This window comes from Bactrocera latifrons, unplaced genomic scaffold (genome assembly GCF_001853355.1).
Source record: "Bactrocera latifrons isolate USDA-ARS-PBARC rearing strain unplaced genomic scaffold, ASM185335v1 scaffold_1, whole genome shotgun sequence".
Taxonomy (NCBI): Eukaryota; Metazoa; Arthropoda; class Insecta; order Diptera; family Tephritidae; genus Bactrocera; species Bactrocera latifrons.
This window is the reverse complement of record NW_017534407.1, coordinates 597,684-619,530: the sequence shown is the minus strand read 5'-3', so window position 1 is coordinate 619,530 and position 21,847 is coordinate 597,684. Positions and strand designations below refer to the sequence as shown.

General features: G+C 38.5%; 1 protein-coding gene across 3 annotated transcripts in view; it reads left to right on the top strand.

The window, feature by feature from the left end:
- The first annotated feature begins 3,786 nt into the window (after positions 1-3,786).
- The window catches only part of LOC108965413, a 119,335-nt gene continuing 101,274 nt past the window's right edge, over positions 3,787-21,847 (top strand). For all 3 annotated transcript variants that reach the window (XM_018927794.1, XM_018927814.1, XM_018927803.1), the window contains exons 1-2: positions 3,787-3,852; positions 13,501-16,693. In XM_018927794.1, the coding sequence (XP_018783339.1) occupies positions 14,311-16,693 (2,383 nt within the window). In that variant the 5' untranslated portion in view covers positions 3,787-3,852; positions 13,501-14,310. The remainder of the gene's footprint in view (positions 3,853-13,500; positions 16,694-21,847) is intronic.

The window sequence follows — 21,847 nt, the reverse complement described above, 5'->3', positions numbered from 1 at the left end:
TAAACCTCTGAAACAAGTACAACGGCTTGCTTTCTGGTATTAAGGTGTAATGAAAATTGCATCAACAAAAACTCTGGAACTTATGAGGCACGGCTTATGGGCAGCTGGCTTACAATTTGAGGCGATTAGAACCAACTTCGACATACTTGCGGGTATGATATCATACTGCAAGTTTTAATCGGGCTAAATGGACAATTCCACCGAGAAAAATAGATCCATGAGGTACTAAATACAACGTTTTCATTCCCCAGTAGAAAATAATGAATCAATATTTCTATTATTGACAGTTCCAACTGCGAAATCTACATATTCACCCACGGATTAAAGTGTGAAGTAGAAAGAGCAGCGGACTTTCATATTAATCCATACACGGAACGTAGCGTCAAACTAAATGACTACAATTCAACACTTCAGTCCGAACTTGTGGGCATAACAGAAAGTGCCAAGTGGGCCTCAGCTCTAACCAGTAAGGTCATAAGCTTATAGTGAATAGCCAAGCGGCATTTAGGTATTATAGCGCCAATACTATGTCTCATTTCCTTAGGCTAAGCAAGCAGGCAAAAACTCGACAGCCAAACTGAGCCGTTTGAAGGCAGTTGGAAACACAGTTTCCCAAAGCTGCGGGGAACCGTTCAGTTCATTTAAGGTTTGTTGGAAGCAATGAACCCTAGCGGAACACCTCAAGTTTGGGAACACTAGGTTTAATGAGCATACCTCGGAAACTATCCTTATCCTTAGAAAACTTTTTATGTACTGTGAAAATCGTTTAAATCAGTTGATAACCACGCCCACTCACCACATAATGGTTATATTGTGAAAACTACCAAAAGTGCAATAAGTACATAAAATCTGAAAACCAAGATGGGAGCTGGTGTCAAAAGCGTATAACGGGCTGTCACTGTCCAACTTTCGTTGAAATCCCATAGCACAGGATCTGCACGCCCTATTATTTATTTGATATTATTCTGGCTTGTTTATGTTAGTTTCTGAAAATGTATCATAATTTTAAATTTTGGAAATTTTGCTTACAAAGTGTATTTAAAGCATGCAATATAATCTCTAAAAATTGTCGAAATCGAACCATCAATTTTCAAATTCTCAGACACCGAATATGTGGAACTCACTACTTATGGTTAACTTTTCACGGAAAATATCGGACAATCTGTGTGTCTTTTGACCCTATCGTCGCATACATTATACATTCGATTATATATTATTGCCGAATTCTTTGGCAACATTTTCTTATATAAAGTATTACCAATACGTGAAATCTTTTTCTCGGCTTTGATCCTTGCGAGAGCATAAAATGCTCGTTTACAACCGAATGTAGCGCTTTCTTGCTTGTTATAGATGTACCAAACATTCGTCTACCTCTGTTAAGGCTCGCGCGATGACTTTCTTATAACCAGCAGCAATAGAAGGTGCATGGTCGCCTTGCACGAATGCCGTGCCCTTTGCCGAAGCAACGGAAGTGCCGTATTCTTCTAAAGCACACACAGAAGCGATAAAGTGATTAACTTGTGTGGCGTTAGCATTGCATTTAAAAGTACTTTGGTTGTAAAGTGTAAACACAACAAGTTGCATGACGCAAGTTGCTAAACCAACGTGTTGCGTGTGGCGCCTGCCGAACATCTACAGATGAGAGAACATAAAAACGGATAATGTTGGCAGAGAATGATGTTAGTAAATCTAATTATAATTAATGTTAGTACTGCTATAATTAACGATCGCTGTTAAATATTGTAACGGGTGTTTGTTTTAGACGTAACAGATCAATTGAAAGGCCCCCGGCCTACCATAGTAACAGTAATTTTTTTGGCAAAATTTCTATTTATATTCAACATAATTGCTTGCAAAGGTAACACACTGATTATAGAGACCCTCTAAATTTTCGATACCATTTTTGTAGAAAGAATTGTCCTTTGCTTCAAAACAGATCTCTGTTTCGACGATCATCTCTTCATTTGACGTAAATTTCTTCCTAGCGAGCATACTTTTGAGATCCGACGACAGAAAATAGTCGCTGGGAGCCAGATCTGTAGAATACAGTGGTTGCGAAAACAAATCGAAGCCTCATTCTAGATGAATGATGAGTAATAACGCTTTGTAATAGTCGCTGTTGATGGTCCTCCCTTTTCAAGGCAGTCAATAAAAACGCATGGCGCATCCCAAAATACAGACGTCAAAATCTTGTAAAGCTGACTGTTACATTTTTCCATGCTTTGGAACCTGTTCATCGTGTGCAGTCCACTCGAATAACTGTTGATATGACTTCGGAGTGAAATGATAATGCTATATTTTATACGTGGTCACATATCGACCTAAAAACTCTTGTTTATAAAGCTTGAACACTGCTCCGAATTACCAACTCGCGCGGCATCCACTTTGCTTAGAGCATTCTGATATCCAAATATTCGTGAATGATATTATGTTCACGTTCAGTTGATATCTTTAGAGTGCCTACTATCTCGAACAACTTCACTTTACGATCAACCAAAATTATGATGTGTGGACTTTTTTGATGTTTCCGTCGGTAAAAACCTCTTTTGGACAATCACTACGTGCACCGTTATCGGTGCTGGTTTGACCACGTCTAATCTTAGCATACCAATCATCGATGGTTGATTTTCCTGTGTCAGCGTCCGGAATATATATATTTTCCCCTTTCAAAAAACAATATTTTATCAACAAAAGTTGCTTCACTCAAAATGTTATAAGTCACAAACTAATGATTCGATGATCAAATTTATGCACACGCCTTTTTAGGGTTAGGGCTAACTAAAAATCTTCTAGTAGCACTATGTATGTGCCAGGCTGCGAAGCAATACATTTTTTCGGAGAGAGTCTCTTTGACAGCTGAACATATTCACTCCGGATCATGGATCTATTTCTCTATTGAATAATGAGCGTGCTCGGAAACACTATTGCTGCCTTGGAGCAGAGTATGTAAGAAAACCGGGATGAGTCCATCCGCTGAATAAAAGTTAAACGACCATCAATCTCGTCGCAAGTTGGGTGAATGAGCACAAAACAAACTATAATACATCCATAAAATTTTGTTGAAACGCTGTGAAATCCTCAAAATGTGATATTTTCCATGGACAGAATCATTAATCCGGCCACTATGTTGCAGCAAAAATGCAATGCAGGAACGCTTTAGTGTCATTAATGAATATTTCGTATCCGAATTGAACGATTTGGATGTGGACGACCTTTGGTTCCAACCAAACTATGTTTATTATCATTCGAAAGAAAATGTTTTGGTATTTATTTTTTGAAGATTACCTCCTTCAAATGTTGGCCGCGGCTACGTCTCAAATGGTGCATCCGTTGAAGCTTTCGACCGACTGATAATTGGCGAATGACACGCGTAAGGTCTTGCTCGAAAATATATTGGATCAGCCGTGATCTCTACTTGGATCAGTCTCATAATAATTGGCATTTTAGAACAGCTAACATTCACGCCTTCTCTGTGTAGTAACATAGCCTCTTTTTAAAGTTATTAGCAAACTGTCTAATTAGCAGCTGTTTAAATAACATTTAATAGGTACATCGGTGTTTCGGCAGCGCGAACATCAAACATGCTCGACAGCGCGTGCGTTGACGTACGTTGCTGGCGCAACTGTCAGCGCGCACAGCGCTTGCATAGATATAATATTTAACATGCTGACAAGCGTGCCGAACGCAGCGCTGTTAACAGCCGAGTGCGCGAGCCTCCGAACGCAGACGGCAATGCGACGGATGCGAATAAGCAGCTGGTTTAGTGATAGTTTAATAATCGTTGAGTTCACATCTAATGTCGGAAATCGCAGTTCCCAGTTCCGCATCTGTCTTTTGATAAACTTTATTGAGGTTGTTTGAAATTAATATCCATCTAGCTCTATATGTTAGCGTATGGCTGCGTTGCATTCAAACATTTCAGTGCTCAGTGCCCGACAACAACACATATATTTAACACCACCTACACCCAATACAAACACAAGTTAACGAGTGAATTCGTGAATTCAAAAACTCCCCGGTGTTTCAATAAATTTTTTGATGAAATAGCGCACGAAAATTACACAAAATTTAAAAATGCCGCTGAATAAGCTTAGAAAAAATATGAAAATGTTGTTGTGAAATATTATTCATCGGCTGAAAGTGAATCAACAAGAATATTAAATAATAGTGTATTTAGTTCTAAGAAAAAATAAATAAATATACCCAACAAGGTGAATCATGAAATAGCGCTTATGGCATACGAAATCGTTTTTGAATATCACAAGTGAAATTCGAATTTGAAAAGTAAGCTATTGGAAAGAAGTAGACACCTAAAAAATTTAAAAAATTAAAAAAAATTTTTTTCGAAGAAATGTTGTTTGAAAAATTTGAAATTGTGGCAACACTACAGTAAAGCATGATAACTTATTGTAAGTTGCTTAGTGATTTTGTTTGTTGTGAAAATCAAATATACCGTCGGTACTGGATTTGTTTTTGTTTTTGAACAATTTTTCCACCAAACGGATCAGCCAGCTCGAACTCGAGCAGAACTACTTACGAGCGAAAGCTCGATTTGGTTCTGTCCATGGTGACCATAGAAAATGCGAAAATTGAAAACGCGTCGCGCACACAACCGTTGCGACGATACCTTAGCAGCTGCACCGCCGTGCCCGCAGATCTACGAGACGTCGTAAATGTTTTACAGTTGTACGTACGCAAAGAATATATGTACAATGGTGAACCAATGTGAAAATCGGCAAAGAAAAATCCATGTATAAAAATAAAAACAAGCATACGTATGTATTTATGAGTGTGCGCGTGTGTATATGTGTGGGTATTTTTTATTTTAGCGAGCAAAGAGACGTGAAATTGGGAAATTGTGAACTGTAGCGGCAAAATTGGGGCAGCTCGCTGACGATAGACAGTCGTCAGGTCGCTAAGAGACTGTGTTAACTCAAAAGAAAGTGTGAACGAAAAAACCAAAAAAAAAAAAAAAAAAAAATCGAAAAGTCAAAAAATGCATTTTCAGTGTTTTCGAAAGCTAAGTGAAACAAATAAAGTGTATACAACATGGACGTGCGTGTATAATCTGGTGTTGTTTGGAAATGAGCTGTGCGTTTTTGAAAACGAAGCGTTTGAAAATGTTTAATGAAATAACAAATGGCTGTTGTGGATAAAAACAAAATTACATTTACGGTATATAAAGCAGTGTTTGGCTTGTCGTTTTTAACTCAGCATATACGAAAAATTCAAAAATTGTTTTTGTGAGATACTCTCAAACTAAATATATGGATTTCGAAGAATATTGTGCGCAATCAAACAAACTGAATGTAATCGTAGCAGTTTTCATAACAAAAGAGTTTTCATCATAAAACAGTTTTCATACAAATTATATAAATAAACAGTAATAAATATTTTTCGAAAACAAACTTCATACAATTCTATGCAACAATTATCATAATAAACCATACTCTAATTGGCTACAAACAGCTTGGCAAAAAGTTATATTAATTATCAACAATGTAATTTGCCGCCGGATTTTAAGCAAAACACAATTAAAATATGGCTTCGACAATCTCAATAACTTTATCAAATGCCAACCAAGTGCAGATTTCTATTGACGAATAGAGCAAACAAAACAATAGCATGAATCGTATAAACTGACGTAATTGCAAAGAGATAATAACAGCACAAAAGCATAGAACAGTTATATTATAAAACCCACTCAAATCAGGTGTCCATACTCATACACTATTTTTAACTAGAGAACTATGTTTTTGGAATGACTGTATAGAATTTTTTTTTTCTTTTTTTGTCTAAACAGCGTACAAACGTAGTGTGTAGAGAAAATATACGAGAATTTATGGAGACTATTGCTGGTTTCGTAATTTAATCGATTAACATAGAATTTACAAAAAACACTTGATAAATATTAATTGAATCGTTGGCACAATCGATGCCTTTAATCATCAGGAGCATTTCTCTTATTGTACTTCATAGCGCTCTAGAAGTTAACTTTTTACTGTCGGGTGTTCCGGTATTCGTGGTTTGAAACTCATGAGAATTTTTGTAAAATTTCACACAAATATGCACTCTTCTTCTTTCATTGTCACCTTGTCAGCATAAGTTCGAAATTCAGTTAATTATAATATCTACTCTCTTACAAATAGTTTTTCTTGGTAAAAATACTCACATATCTAACTTAAAAGCATAGATTTTTTTATACATATCGTCACTTAAAATGCAAAACAACGGAACATCACTTTTCATAAGTTGACAGACGAAGAAAAAGCGGTATAATAGACACCACTCATATTGAAATAAAATTTGAGTTTTGGTTATAAAACATTTATATATTGGTTATTTATTGGTTATATATTGGTTTTTTATTGGTTATATATTGGTTATTTGCCAGCTATATCTGACAGGAGAAGCTGAAAATTTTTTGTGAATATAGTGAATCGTAAGCAATAAAAACACAATTTGGGTGCTTTTGATAATACGTTGGTTTGCATTTTAGATGATAATATATTTATTATAACCATATACTCTCTAGTTTGATAGTAGCTATTATAGAATACAGAATTTCAAAAGATTACGCCTTGGAAGCACGAACGAAATCGCGAACCATGAAAGTTTCTTGATTATTCATATTCTTAAAAAATAAATAACAAGATAAAATGTTCAGTTCAGAAGGGTTAAATACCCTTCACAAACGCGTTTATATCGCATAAACGGGTATAAACTAACCTTTATTCTGATTTTGATCGGTCAGTTTGTATGACAGCTAAATGATAAATATAATGGTAAGATTTGAAGAATATTTTACAGCTGAATATACTTATCACATATAGTTGAACTTCCATAACTCAAACTACCCTACTACGAAGTTCTCCATAAGTCGAACTCTCGAATTTGCAATATAAGTCAAATTACCTTCGATAAAACGAACTTTTAAATTGCCAAGTGATTCTGTAAGTAACATTTTTCGGTGTAAGCCCATTTTTTACACAGCTGCTCACGTAGAAGTCGCCGCGCGCATTTATCCTTTCAAATATTATATGTACGAGTACAGATTATATTGACAATTAGTTTTGTTCAGCCGAATTTCTAACAGGCCCATTGAATATGACTTCTAGCACCATGGAAGTCGATGAGTATTCTGAAGGAGAAATTAATCAATCGGCATTGAAAAATGCTATAACTTTGCAATTTTAAGTTCTTATTTAAATAGGAATATTAATACAACGAAAGACCACTACAAAGCACTTAACAGTTTAGAATCTCTTTTCACTCAAACCAACAAGCAAAAAGTATCTGTAAATTTGCTAAGCCAAAAATACAAAATACATGTTTTATGTACATAAGTAACAAGTTTTATGCGAAGTAAATAAATAGCCTGTAGATCTATATTTTAGAGCTTTTGACCTAAAGACTCTCTAACTCGGAAGTTTTTTGTGAATAATTGCGATTTCAGTTAGGCAAGTTTAACTGAATGTATACAAACTTTATAAGAAAAAAAAGTTTGCCTTAAAATAATCGAACCTTAACAGTTAGTATCTTTTAATGGGTCATATAGGTTTCCTCGGGTAAAAAACAGCCCTTTTTAATTTGTTTTTTTTTTTCATATAAAAAATAGAATATTTTATTCCAATTTTTTATTGTTACAAACATAAGTATACTATTAACAAAGAAATACTGACATTTATGACAAAAAATATTTTAAAATCGGCAATTGCGACGACATTTTTTTTAATAGATTTAATAGAAAAAAAGTCCTTCGTCCAAGTCTTGAAGAATTGTATCTCAAACACCTGTGTAAAATTTCGTGAAGATCAGTTGGATAGTTTTCGAGAAATCTCGCCAATCGTCTTCAAAAACACTGATTTAGAAGCTTCATGAAATATTCTCAAAGTTTATTTTCTTTTTCACTGAATTATCTTCTAGCTAAACTAAAAAAATCTAAGAAAAGTAAAGTTTGAACATATTTTGAAACAACATAAAGTAAAAATTTTTTGGTCAAAAACCACTTCTTTTCAATTTGTTATTTTTGTCTTAGTCTAACTGCATCCTACCCGCCGTCCGACAAATGCACATGCGAAATGCATCGGGCAATTGATTCCCAAAAGCGGAATACCAAAGATTTCGTATCCAAAAAAAAAAAATTGTGAACGATGTTTAAACATATATTATAAACCTTAGAAGTTTTACTTAAATCACTTATTTCTTTCCTTCCCAAATAAATCCTCAAAAAAATCGATTTTTTGAAGCCTCTAAACCACGTTCCCCCTTTAAAGACATAAGGATGGCGCACATACATAGCTAGCCTCGAGCGCACAAATTCTCAAGGCTGTATCCCCGAAACTATTAATCGGATCAACTTAAAAATTTAGGGCAATATTCTAGAGGTGTTGTGGAATTTAATAAGACAATAAAAAGGTTTTTTTTTTCTTAACCCCTAAACCCCTTAAGCGCTTACGTTTGCGAAAAAATTGTAAGAGCTGTTTTTGTAAAGCATTCAATTAATAACAAAATCCATGAAACAAGTTGGAAATAGAAAACTATAAGGCGAAGGATCTTACCGCTACAATTGAGAGTTCATATTTAGAGAGATATTCTTATTTAAAGTCGTCCATCGCGAATCAAAATCAAACCTTCAAGAAAGTCAAGTAAAATGAACGCAGAACTAACACAGCCATTTTGTCAACAATCGTTGTAACATGCGCCAGCAATTACCGGCGAAATTAAGTGAGCCAACTATTAGAGAGTACGTTCTTATATTATAATAATATTATTTATATTATAATCATCAAAATTGCATGAAAATTAATTCGAAATACGCTAAACATTTACCTGCCAAATGAAATTACTCACCAATTCGCAAAGGAAAACGCGTGTATTTCAGAATTTTCAAATTCGAATTGTGGGTGTGCATCCAACGCACACGATCACAAAGTCACATGCACACACACACACATCAACAGCACAGCATTTGCATACATGCATACACAAACAAACATGCATGGCAGTATTTAAAGGGGGCTCTAGTGATACGCCGCTCGATAAGGCGAGAGAATGCGTGTGAAATGCTATGAGCAACGCGATATATTTGTTTGTTTGAATAACGCACATAGTACATACATACATACAAACATACGTGTATGTATATGAGCCGCACGCCCAAGTGCCCGTGGTGGTGGCGGCATGAGCGCTAAATATAAGAACGCCGCTATATACAAACATATATATACCAGATATTTGTAGATATGTAAATATGTATATATATATATGTACGTATAATTATAAATGTATCTACATAGCATGTGCATAAATTAATGTACATATATGTATGTATGTATGTATGTAGGTGCACGGCCTTAAATGTGAGTGCGTGCGATATGTGAGGCTGAATGTACACAATCGCATGTATCAAATATAATATAAACACATTCATACACACACATACAGACAGACATAATTATTCTTAATGCTGGCAGGCGAATGCGTTGCTCGCGCATGAAAATCTTTTGAATTTTCCTCGACTTGGCGCACGTCAGCGACAGCGACAGCGGCACAGTCACCGCCGCCACCATCGCCACCAACACAGCAACACTAGCAGCTGTTGCCATCATATTTACATGCGTACATACATATGTATGCATGTGTGTATGTGTGTGTGTGTGTAGTCGGCTGCTGTCTGCGGCACTTCACTTTGCTTCACTCAACTCGGCTCTCGTATTCGGTGGAGCGAGTCGATCGTTGATCGCTGATCGTTTTACGAGCATGCTCGCGTATACAATATCTCTGTTGGCTGCTTATTTTTGTTGCTACCGACTTGATTGTGTTTGTTTTTCTTAATGTTATTGTTGTTTTTGTTATTGTTATTGTTGGTGCATTTGCCGCACACCGCCGATTTTTGTTTTAGTCTCTTTATCAATGTTGATGCTGTTGGTGTTGGTGTTGCTGTTGCGTTTTTTGTTATAATTACATTGTCTAAAATTAGAGAACGTGGTGTGTCTGGCATATCGCACATCTCGGCTGCCAAGCGGGTAGCTGCGAAATTGAAACGAAAACGCTGAACATTGAAGAAGTGGCAGCAACGTTTGTACTCTTCTTGTGTTTAATTGTATCTCGTCTCAATAGACCTAAAGGCGGGTCACCGTCAATGGCATTCTAATCAAATAGAGATTGAGATTCAGTGCCAGAACGGCTGCTGGCGCGCTCTTTTGTAGTGGCAGCACTAACAATGTCACAGACAACCACGTACACTTTATTGTTGTCTCCTCATCTGCTCACAGTTCGTTAAGCTCATCCTTCTCAGCGAGACTAGTTGTCGTGGTCCGTGGTTTTCGTCAATCGTTTCTGCTATATGAGTCGGAGTCGGTGGCGTTAGCGTCGTTGGTATCGGCAACGTCTTTGTCATCGTCGTGGTATTGACAATAAGAAAACCCTGATGCCGAGGATAAGAGTTGCAGTGAAGGCGGCGTGAAAACGTTGGCGACGTTAGCAACCTGACTACACTCTTTATGAATCAGCGCGGAAATCGTAGACATATGTATATGCGTGGCGACACGCCTACATAATACATGTATGTATGTATGTATGTATATAGACACGAATTTGAACAATTGCGCATATGTACATATGTACATATGTAGGAGTGTGTTGGTTTATTTGTAGGCCGTCCATATGTGGCGCTTCAGTATCCACTAATTCCTGCTAATTAGCTGCTATGAACTAAATCAATGTCTTGGGTGCTGTCATTATCAAAATTATTGGATATTTAGACAAATGCTTTTAAAGTTCAGAGTTTTCTTACAGGGCAGCCCATTCAAATACACACAAACACCCACACACACACAGTTAATGCTTTTTTTGCTACCGCTACTGTTCGGGTGAATTCATATCCGAGTACTTTCTGACCAGTCATCAGCGAGTATACACGAGCCGATCATCGACTTCGTTTCACATTATTATTAACCGGCAAAAGCACATGCCGGCTAAAATCGGCGAAATAGTGCAATCTGCCGCCACAATTCTGATGAAATTTACAACAAAAGCAAATTCAAACAATATAATAGTATAGAACACCGTTAAGAAAATTATATTTGGCAAAAAAAAAAAAACATATTTTGCAGCTTCACTTCAGTTTATCTATACCTGATTCGTGTAAGTAAGTCGTTTGTCTCCTGACTTTGCTGGCTTGGACACATGTCCATTTATATATTTTATTCGAGAGCAGCAAAAAGCACTGAATTAAAAAAAATCGAGGCTATGAAATTTCCATTCACCTCTGCATACGCAATTCGGGTGCTTGTTTTTCTACAGACATTACGTATACGCCACGTTGAGCCCTGCTCGCTCGTTACTCTCATCGGCAATTGATTAGACTGTCTACCTTACTGACCATTTTTTTTTTTGTTTTTAATTTTTTTTTTTTTGCAGTGCTTTTATGTGCAAGTTTTACTTAAGAGCAAGCTCACTCACTACAATAGTAATAAATACTGTTACTATTGTAATAAATACTGAGTGAACTTGCTCTTTGTCAATACAGATTTTTTTCTGCAATGAATTGAGTGTCTGCTCAATATTATTTTTAAGTAGACGAGGTAATATTTAGTTAATATCAAATATATGAAAATACATAAATGACTGTGTGATACGCCAAGTGAATCGAACAAGCTATGGCAATTTTTCAAACAATTTGGCAGCACTGACATTGCAATACCATGCGCTCTCAATTACTCAGTTTCGTTAAAGGAAAAACTTTTGTGTTCTCTTAAATTTGCGGCGTATGTTTTCTATAAACAAATGCACTTTTTATATTTATTTTCGTGAGAAATTTGCCAAATGAGCCATTCACAATGATAAAATTAGTATAAAATGTTTATAATAAAACTTGACAGCCCTGGCATCCGTAAAGAGGACCTTTATAGCCACCCTATCAAAACCATTAGTTATGGCCCCTTTTAAGCTGCTTGAGAGCAATGAATCCGCATTAAAGAGTAGCTCGGTTCCTCGGTTCTCCTAAGCCCTATAGAGAGACATGATTTTGATCATTCAGTTTGTATGGCCGCTTTAACCTATTTTAATCCGATATTGACGATTCTCGCCAATTTTTACAATACAGACGGGCATGGCTAAATCGACTCAGCAGGACATGTTTACCGTTATAAACATTGTGACAAAGATGTACCTGCAAATTGTAAAAAAAAAAGGGAAATATTTATTTTCTCAACTTCAAAGTAATCCCCACTCTTGCGAACGATTTTTCCAGTCCTCGAAACACTTTTCAAAAGCATTTTTTGCGATTGACTTCTGCTCTTTCAGCGAATTTTGTTTTATCTCTTCGATTAACTGGAAAGGTTCCATGGAGGGGAAATTTTAATTTGGCGAACAAGAAAAATAACGCGGAGCCAATGCGGTGGTTGATCGAAGGTATTCGTTGCGTGTTTGGCTACAAATTTGGTAAGAATCGTGGATCGATGCGATGGTGCATTGTCATGGTGTAAAATTCATGAATTTTTTTCCACAACTACGGCCGTTTTCGACGGATGTTCTCACGCAAATGCCTCAATACGGCCAAATAGAAGTCCTTATTGACCTTCTGTTCCTCCGGAAAAACTACATGATACACCAAACTACGAATATTGAAAAAACAATGAGTATCAACTTGATTTTTGAACGGCTTTGATTTTTATTTTTTTTTAATTTTTTTTTTTATTTTATTTTATTTTTTTTTTTGATTTTATGTTTGGTTTTATCTGCATGCCAAACTCATAATACTCTCAATGAATGTGGGTTGGGATCAAGCATGTCCAAAGAGATCTGTTTACGGTACTCTTTTTGAAGAAAATTCATCTTTATCGAGACGAGTCGAGTCGTTTTCATACGCAAAATATTCATCAAAAGCATTCGAACGGACTCGAAAAAGATGTTGAGCTCTCTTGTCAACACACTTCTCTCCATTTGTAACCCCAAACTGCCTCTGTAAACAGATCGCGCTCTTATTTGACATAGTAATTAAGGACAGTCAACTTGGAAAAATACATTTTTTTGAGCAATTTCCGGGTGTCTGTCATTATCTATGTCTCTATTTTCTTTCTAGATATTACAATCTAAGTATACCCTGTTTAGGGTGTAAATATGAACAGAGCAATAACATTTGAATATCTGTGTAGAGCGTCGTGTCTATTTCATGCTAAATTTTTGTTATGTAGAGTGAGACAATTTCAACTATTGAAACTTGAACGGAAACTTTAACAAAATAAAATAATTCGTGTATTCAAAATTATGCCAAATTTGGCAGCCAATTTAGACATTTATTTATAGTGTTTTAAATATAATATTGGAAGTGTCTTAACCGATATAGAGAAACCGAAACAATCAAAAGTGCTAAAAACACCACTCAAACAGCCCAAACACAGACACAATCAACGCATTTCACAACATTAAGAAATTCAAATTCAGAAAAAAATGTTTACATTGGGTTTTCTAAGCTCAAAATTTTGAATTTTTCAGAAAATCGACATACAGTGGAACAGCATTAACATTTTACTTGATATACATATGTATGTGTCTATGTGCTAGTATATAATATATAGTATAATAAACTACGCTTTGCGCGAGTAAAGAGAATAAATATGCAAGAAGTGTTTCTAACGCGACAAAATGCAGCACGAAGAATGCGAGAATAAGTGGAAAAGCATAGTGAAAAGATTTTAAGAGAAATCAAAACGCATTAGAAATATAAAAACCGAGTCTCGCAAATATTCAATAACAAAAATCAGTGATATAAAAAGCAAACATTTTCGTTATAGACGCAACAGCAACAACAGTAGAACAAGTGACAATGTGGCTTGCGAATCATACTTATCGACAGCATTTCATGCGAAAACCACAACAACAACACGGACACACGGCCAAAGCTAAAGGCAGCGCAGTGCCCGCCAGGCAGCTTGTTAGCAGTTAAGGCAGCAACAACACAGACAAGCGAACTGCTTACGAGAGTGAAATAAAAAATAGTAAAAATAATAGCAACAAACCAAACATCGTTTACGCCGGCAATTCGAAGAAATTTTCCAAAGTAAAACGCAGCTTGAACTATTGTGCTGTGAAAGCAACTAAAAAACTAAAATTAGTAGCAACAAAACAAAAAAAAAAAAAAATAAAAAACAATTAAGAAGTTGAAGAAGTAAATTATAAGACGGGCGCGTTTAAAATTGAACAAATTTAAACAAAAAACGTCGATTGTCGCTGGCACAAAGTGAAATTCGGTGTATTCTGTGCGTCGCTGTAGAGTTGGTACTAACTCTCCTACGGGCGGACGCCATGTATGCGCGAGTATTGCGCAAATGGAGTCTACAAACGAAACCGCAAGTATTTATGAACATGTGGCGGCTGCTGCTGCTCACCCTGCTGCTGATCTGTCTCTACACAACGCCGGTCACATGCCTTACAACCGCCTACGCCCAACGCCTGCGTGTGAATCGGAGCACAGCGCCTGCCATCGCGCCACTGATTGCCACCGCGTCTGCGACTGTCAATGCGGCGGCAGCACTAACGGCTCCTCTACCAACAACAACAGCAGCAGCAGCAGAAGTACCAGCGGCAGCAGCAGTGGCGAGTGCAAACACACGCGAACTCGTATCAGCAACACAGCCGCTCACGCCTTCAGCAGCAAAAGTAGAAGCCGCCACTGTTGGCGACATCATCGAAGAAAGTTTTTACATACCCGTCGATGGCGCCGACACAGATAGCAACATCTATGGCGGCAGCAGCAGCCGTCTAGTGCAAGCGCTAGACGTTCATGGTGCAGCGGGTGCAACAGCAGGTGTAGATTTAGTGGGGCACAGTGGCAGCAACGACGTGGCGGTCAGCGGCAGCAGCAGCAGCAGTAGGATATTTAGCAGTAGTAGTGTAATGAACAGCGATAACAGTGGGAGACAGCAACAACAACATATAAAACAAGCGCAGCTATATAAACAAAGCAATGGTTTGGGTGCAACCGAAGCAAATGCAAACGATTTGGCCTACGCGTTTTATCGACGCCCAGTGCCACAATCATTCTACCAATCAGCGAAAGCTTTACAAGCAACCACAAAGCCAACAGCAGTAGTGATGGGGGCACAGGCGCCAACAACAGTATTTAGACCGCAGTTTAGCGCCCACTACGTGGCGAACGATGAACGCGTTGCCAACGATGGTGATGAGGAGGAGGATGACCATGAGGAGGATGAAGAGGAGAGTGAGGAGGAGGAAGCTGAGGATGTAGATGATGATGTCGATGGCGACGCCGATGTGTATGCGCATGCATCGGACGAGGGCGGCGACGACGACTATGGTCGTCAGCAACAAGAAAAAGTTCCAAATAATAAAAATAGTCACATAATTAATTTATTTAAACCATATAAACATAGCAACATTAATAACTACAATACCAATTACAATCGAAACACCAACACCAACTCAAATTTACATAAAACACATCCAGAGCAACTGCAACAACACACGCGCGGCAGCGCGGCAACTGCGCGACCACTACACACAGCGTTCAGCAGCGACACACTAACGTACGCGGCGGACAAGCGCAGCTACAAGGCGCGCCGACATGCGCCGCTTACAAATACACAACAACAACAACAGCATTCAATGCGATTGCATGCCGCGCATACGCCAAGGAACGCACAGCACGCGCTCACCAGCACACCGCTGCCCATCGCCGCGTACCCCACCAAGAAGGTGTACCAGCTGGTGAACGGCAAGAATTTGACGCGCCTTGTGCACATCCTGCCGCCCACACATTACCGCTTTACCGCTTATGAAATACCCGCGTCACTACCATACCGCGGAGAGTTGACAGAGCAGCAACGACGCGCGCTGCAGCAACAGCACGAGCAGCAATTGCAGCAAGATCAAACGGCGCGCTCACGCCGCGACTCGCGCGTCTTTGGCTTGGCGCAGTCCATGAGTAGTGGCATTAACGCTGGCTTCTACAGCATGCAACAGGCGCCAGAGCTCACATTGGCGCAGCAATTGAACGCACAGCAACAACACCAGTACCAACGCTTGCAACAAGCAAGCAGCAGTGCTGGTGGCAACAGTTGGCAGCAAATGAGCGGCAACATGTACCAACGCCAAACGCTGGAGCTGCATCGCAAGCAACAACAGTATAATCATCATAAACACCAACACAATAAGGGCGCACAAGGCGGTATGGGCGTCAACAACAACAACCATCAACGTAATACGCACAGTGGTCATCATAGCAACAACAACAAACACAATCAGCGTCAACGTCAACGCAAGCGACCGCGACGCTATTGTTCGGCGCGCGATCCGGCACAGTTGGCGTTCGAGGCGCCCATCGTGTTTGAGGGCAAAATCACATCGATGTCACCGGACCGCCGTCACAACTTTGCCGCCACAGTGCAAGTGCTGAACGCATACAAACAGCAGATTGGCTATCAGGTGAAACGTGAACAATTCGTGCGGCTGCAGTTCGAATATATCAATAGTAGCGGCGAGTGCGACATCTATCGCGAGCAGCTGCGACCGCGCGGCCTAGTGCGTGGCGACGAGCTGGAGCTGCAGCGCACCTATCTATTCTTCGTGCAACAGATCGATATGCGCAACTTCACCATACTCGGCCAGCCGATCAGGAAGACGCGGCGCGTCATCGAAGCAGTGAAGGATGCCGTGAGCGAAAATTATGGTGAGTTGAAATTTTCGTATATTTTCAATTGAACTATTTTTGAAGAGGCATTTAGAGCAAAAGTAATATTTCGCAATTAAGTTGGAAAATTCGAGCTTCGTGGTTGTTTTATGTAATAGCTGGTGCCTACCTTGGCATTGCAGAAGTTTCATGCATTTCAGGCTTATACCACAAACCAAGAAAGCTCAGACATTTTACGCATACCTCGAAACGTGGTGCCTTAGTAGCGGCCTTTAAGACTCTGTTCAGACGAGGACTGTTGTGTCGACCAAACAGGGTTTTCAGACGAGGGCTGTTGTGTCGCCCCAGCCGGTTTTGGGTAGATGCGATACCAAAAGAAAAATTTTCGATATGGAGCAATAAAAAAATCATAGTTGGAACGCGGTTTTAGCTTCCGCGAATGTATATCAAGTTTATACCTCTTCTTCTTCTTAATTGGCGTAGACAGCGTTTACGCGATTACAGCCGAGTTAACAACAGCGCGCCAGTCGTTTCTTCTTTTCGCTACGTGGCGCCAATTGGATGTTATAAGCGTAGCCAGGTCCTTCTCCACCTGGTCCTTCCAACGGAGTGGAGGTCTTCCTCTTCCTCTGCTTCTCAGCGTCGAATACTTTCAGAGCTGGAGTGTTCTCGTCCATTCGGACAACATGACCTAGCCGCCGTAGCCACTGTCTTTTAATTCGCTGAACTATGTCAATGTCGTCATATATCTCATATACTCGTAGCTCATCGGTTCCATCGATCAAGTTCATACCACAAACCATTAAATTTGTTAGTATCGATATGAAACACACAAGCTCAGACATACTATGCATTCCTCAAAAAATTATCTTGTAGATGCGGTCTCTAAGGCCATGTTCAAACGAGGACAGTTGTGTCGACCAAACCAGGTTTTCAGATGTGGAATAATTTTTGGTACACGCGGAGGCGATGAGCAAAGACGTAGAGAGCGTAACGCCACAGCAGAAGAAAATTTGTCGATATCGAGCGATAAACAGAGTCTTCGTCTGAACTTTTTGTCGCTCGAACTGGTTTTTGGTAGGCGTGGGGGCAACGAAAAATGACGTAGAGATCGTGACTCGACTGCAAAAGAAAATTTGTGGATATTCAGTATTAAAAAAGTCTTCGTCTCAACGTGGTTTTAATTTCCTGGAAGTTGTTGAGGATGACGGATCAATATTGAATATTCTTCTGTAGTTCATTTCTAAGCGGTTTCAAAACTGCAAACCTTAGTATTGAAAATTCTGCGATGCGAAATATGAACGTTTGACGTTACTGATGGATACTCATTATGTGGTGTAGCTTCTTCATTTCCTCGTCGCGCATATTCCATTCCATTCTACGTTGTTGTCATTATTATTACTGTTGCTATTTTTGTTTTATTTGTTGTTTTTGTTGTCAACTTCACGCTCTGCTAATAGCCACTAGACCGAAATAATTTATTCAACACACCCGTAAACGAGACAGACACACATACCATCCACACACACACCCAAACATACACAAACAGAGCATTTTATGTGTGGAGAGGGAGGAAATTGCATTAGATGTATGTGTGTTGGTGTGCCACACAAATCCACATACAATTTACTGCATTTTAAAAGTTTTGAGTTCTTTGTATGAGTGCATGTGTGTATGGGTATGGTGCGCGTGCGCGTTCCGCAGCATGTGGAACGAATGCACTGGCAACATTTCTTTACTCAAATTAAACTAAACTTTTTGTGATTACAATAAAAATTTCGCTACTAGCCACCAAAATAACAGCAACCATGACACCAAAAACTATAAAATTTTTGGGAAATTGTTTTTGCCTGTGCGCGCTTTTTTCAACACACAGAGGCATACGCCACCACTACCGCCACAAATTGCAACGCTGCTACAACTGTGCTTCCGTTAATCACTGATACCACCATATTTGCGCTTTTTGCTATTTTTGTTATTATAATAGCAAGAATTGCATAGAAGTCGCATGTGAGCGTTGACGCGCGCTGTTGCCGCGCGCCTTTCGCCCTCACTTGCTCACACGCCCAGCGCTATCGTTGATTGTTGCTCTTGCTTTAGCTGCGCTTCGTTATTGTTTCCTTCCTCAATTCAGTTGGCGAAAAGTAGCAAAGCAAACAGAATAAAACAACTGTTTGTAAAATTTCCCGCTCGCATTGGTTTTGCTGGCAGCGCGCGCGCCGCATTGCATTCAGCTGACCGCGACGTCGTAAGCGTTGCGGTTCAGCGCGCGCACTCGTTCGCACGCTCGCTAACTCCGTCCGCTTTGCGTATTTGCTTAGCGCTTCTTTGTTTTAATCTCCTTTTTACTCTGTGTTTGCTCAATAGTTTTGTTTTATGACCAGCGTGTTGGTTTATTTGTTTTGCCGTTGTGTTTTTTTATTGTTATTTAATTTTAATTTGCCTGCTTCCTTTACTTTATATTCGTTTTGCTACCATATCTGCTACCAGTTCGACTTTATTGCTTTTATTTACCTTACTTAGATGGCGTTTATATGGAGACACTTTTGTCGCGCTCATTATCGGCAAACTCTCTTTTGGTATGACTCTGTGCGTTCACATGTGCGAAAAGTGACCAGCATCTCGAGTAAAGTTTTTCTGTTATCTTGAAACTATGAAAAGAATTTCAAAATGTAAAGGAGTTTCAAAAATAATTTCATAGCAGCGAACTGTTACAAACAAGAACCCGAATCGTGCCACCCGGATACCAAAGGCACGGTCCTTCCGTCTTTCCAAAGAAAAAACCGTGATTTGGGCGACAACAGAGTCCGTGCGTGACACAAACCGTGCTCTCCGAGCACAAGCGATACGGGTTTTTCGTATTTCCTCGTCGTCCGCTCACTCCCAAAACCCCGCTTTGGGCGACAAAAGAATGCGTGTGTGAACTGACACTTATTTTCGTTGGGTTTATGCATTTATGCAGTCACTAACGACGCGTTTTTAATTTCATTCATCAACAATATTCAGTATGAATAACAGTAATAACACAACGACAGTGCGACTTCAAGCGTACGAGTCCACACTTGCATCGTTACATCCAAACACAGATGTTCGTGGGTTGGTGTGTCAAAACGCAGCCGCTAAGAATTTCACTCAACGTACGGCCGGCCTTTTACTACTATGTATCGGGGGCGTATTCGAAGCAAAGGTTTGGACTTCGTAGGCGTATTATCATAACTGGTAGATTTTGCGTAGAGTCTTAGTGACCAAAACTGCTCTTTTTAAAAACCTATGAAAATACTGGAAATGAACTTCGTTTACGCTGGAAACGGACTCGGTTTATACTGACAAGAAACCCAGTTTATACTGGAAACGGACCCACTTTATATCGTATATCAAAATATCACATCAGGATCAAATCTATTTGCTGCTGGTTTCAAATATTAGTTTTGATGAATTTTTATGAGGAGTGGGCCTTTTAAAGACATCTAACGGATTCTTCTTAAAGTCAAATTTTGAAAGGCCGAAGCACATATATCAAAAACTTGAAGTTTACCTCTCTTATAGGGTTTATTTTGAATCATATGGCCACCTATTTCTGCAACGAATGCGAACGCTCGTTCTTTTGCATATACACAAGCTTTGGCGACTGATTACTATTTATTGTTTTAACATTTTTTTTTGTCAATTCGCCTTTATAAGGCTTCTCATTGACAACTTCAGCGGCAAATAATCGCACTTATATATATAAGTAAGTGCACACATACACATACTAGAATATTTTATACGGCACACTTTGCTCTACAAATCAGCTGGAATCAGCTGTTTTACGCGACTTTATCGGTCCATTAGCAGATATACTCGTATGTGTAAATATGTATGCATGTATGAGAATGTATGAGTGTGATAACTTCTGTTATGCGCACATGCTTTGCATGCGAGTGCATTGCTGTTAAGTTAGTAAGTTTTTTTTTATACCCTAAACCGGGTATCCTGTTCATCGGTCTGTATATACGTGAATTAGCCCCTCAGTATTTAAGATATCGCTCTGAAATCTGGCACACATCCATTTCTCTTCAATAAGTTGCCAAATGTTCCGAAGTTGTGATAATGGACTGCTGTAGCTTATAGCTGCCATAGAAATTGAAGGATCGAAATCAAGTGCTTGTGTGAAAAACGTTTTCTTTTGGCAAGATATCTTCGCAAAATATTCGAAGAAATTTTCCAGACCGCTTCACTATAGCATATAGCTACCATAATAAAACAATGAACCGAATTAAGCTCTTCTTTTGTTTGGGGAGGGTATTCTAGCTTTGCTGCAAGCGCTTTTAAGGTTTTTTCTTAATATATTTAAATATAATATAATTCTTAATTTAATATAAACATTTTATTTACTTAAAATTATTGCAGACAATCTAGTTAGTTAGTTTATTTTTTGTCTAGCATTTTTCCTCATATTTGCTTTTTTGCTGAGTTTGATTTATATTTGGTAACTGATTAGGTGTTGACTACGAGCGCTAGATCTGTGAGTGAAAATGTTGCACTATAAAAATGTGAAAACAGACGTATTTAAATCTTCATATATACATTCTTTAGTATCTAGGAATATTCTCTAGTGTGTACGAGTAAATAAGCGTAGTTTATTAAGTGTGTATTCAAATAGAAGCATACACCTAAAGTTTTGTTCATAATTTAATCTATAGTATGCCGTTACCTTGAGTCATTTTTGTTTGTTATCTTCAACGCAGTTTTGCTAAAATGTAGTTTGCTTACCAAGATTACGCTATATTGTGCTCATATGTCTGGTCTAAGTGTGTAACTGGCTTTGGCAGTACATAAAAGCGGAGTCGCTGTGGGGGTTAAAGGTAAAACTGGAGTACTGGAGTACCACCAAAATACTACTAGTTTTGCGTCAGATATTTTAAACATTGCAAATATTTCACTAGAAAACTGAGATTTTATTGCTTATATGCGCAAAACAATTTCATTTGGTATTAAATATCGGCTTAGTAAAACCTATGATACCTCTTAAATTTTGTAAGGTTTTTATTTAAAAATTTTTAACTGTTTTTTTTTTTTAGTTATGTTTTGGTTCTTAACTTTTTGATCATTTTCAAATTTTAGATGAATAAATATCGTAAAAAATGGACAAAGTACAACTTCACAAGTTTTGTAGTTTTTTAATTTTGTTTTTTTTTTTTTGTTTTACTTTTA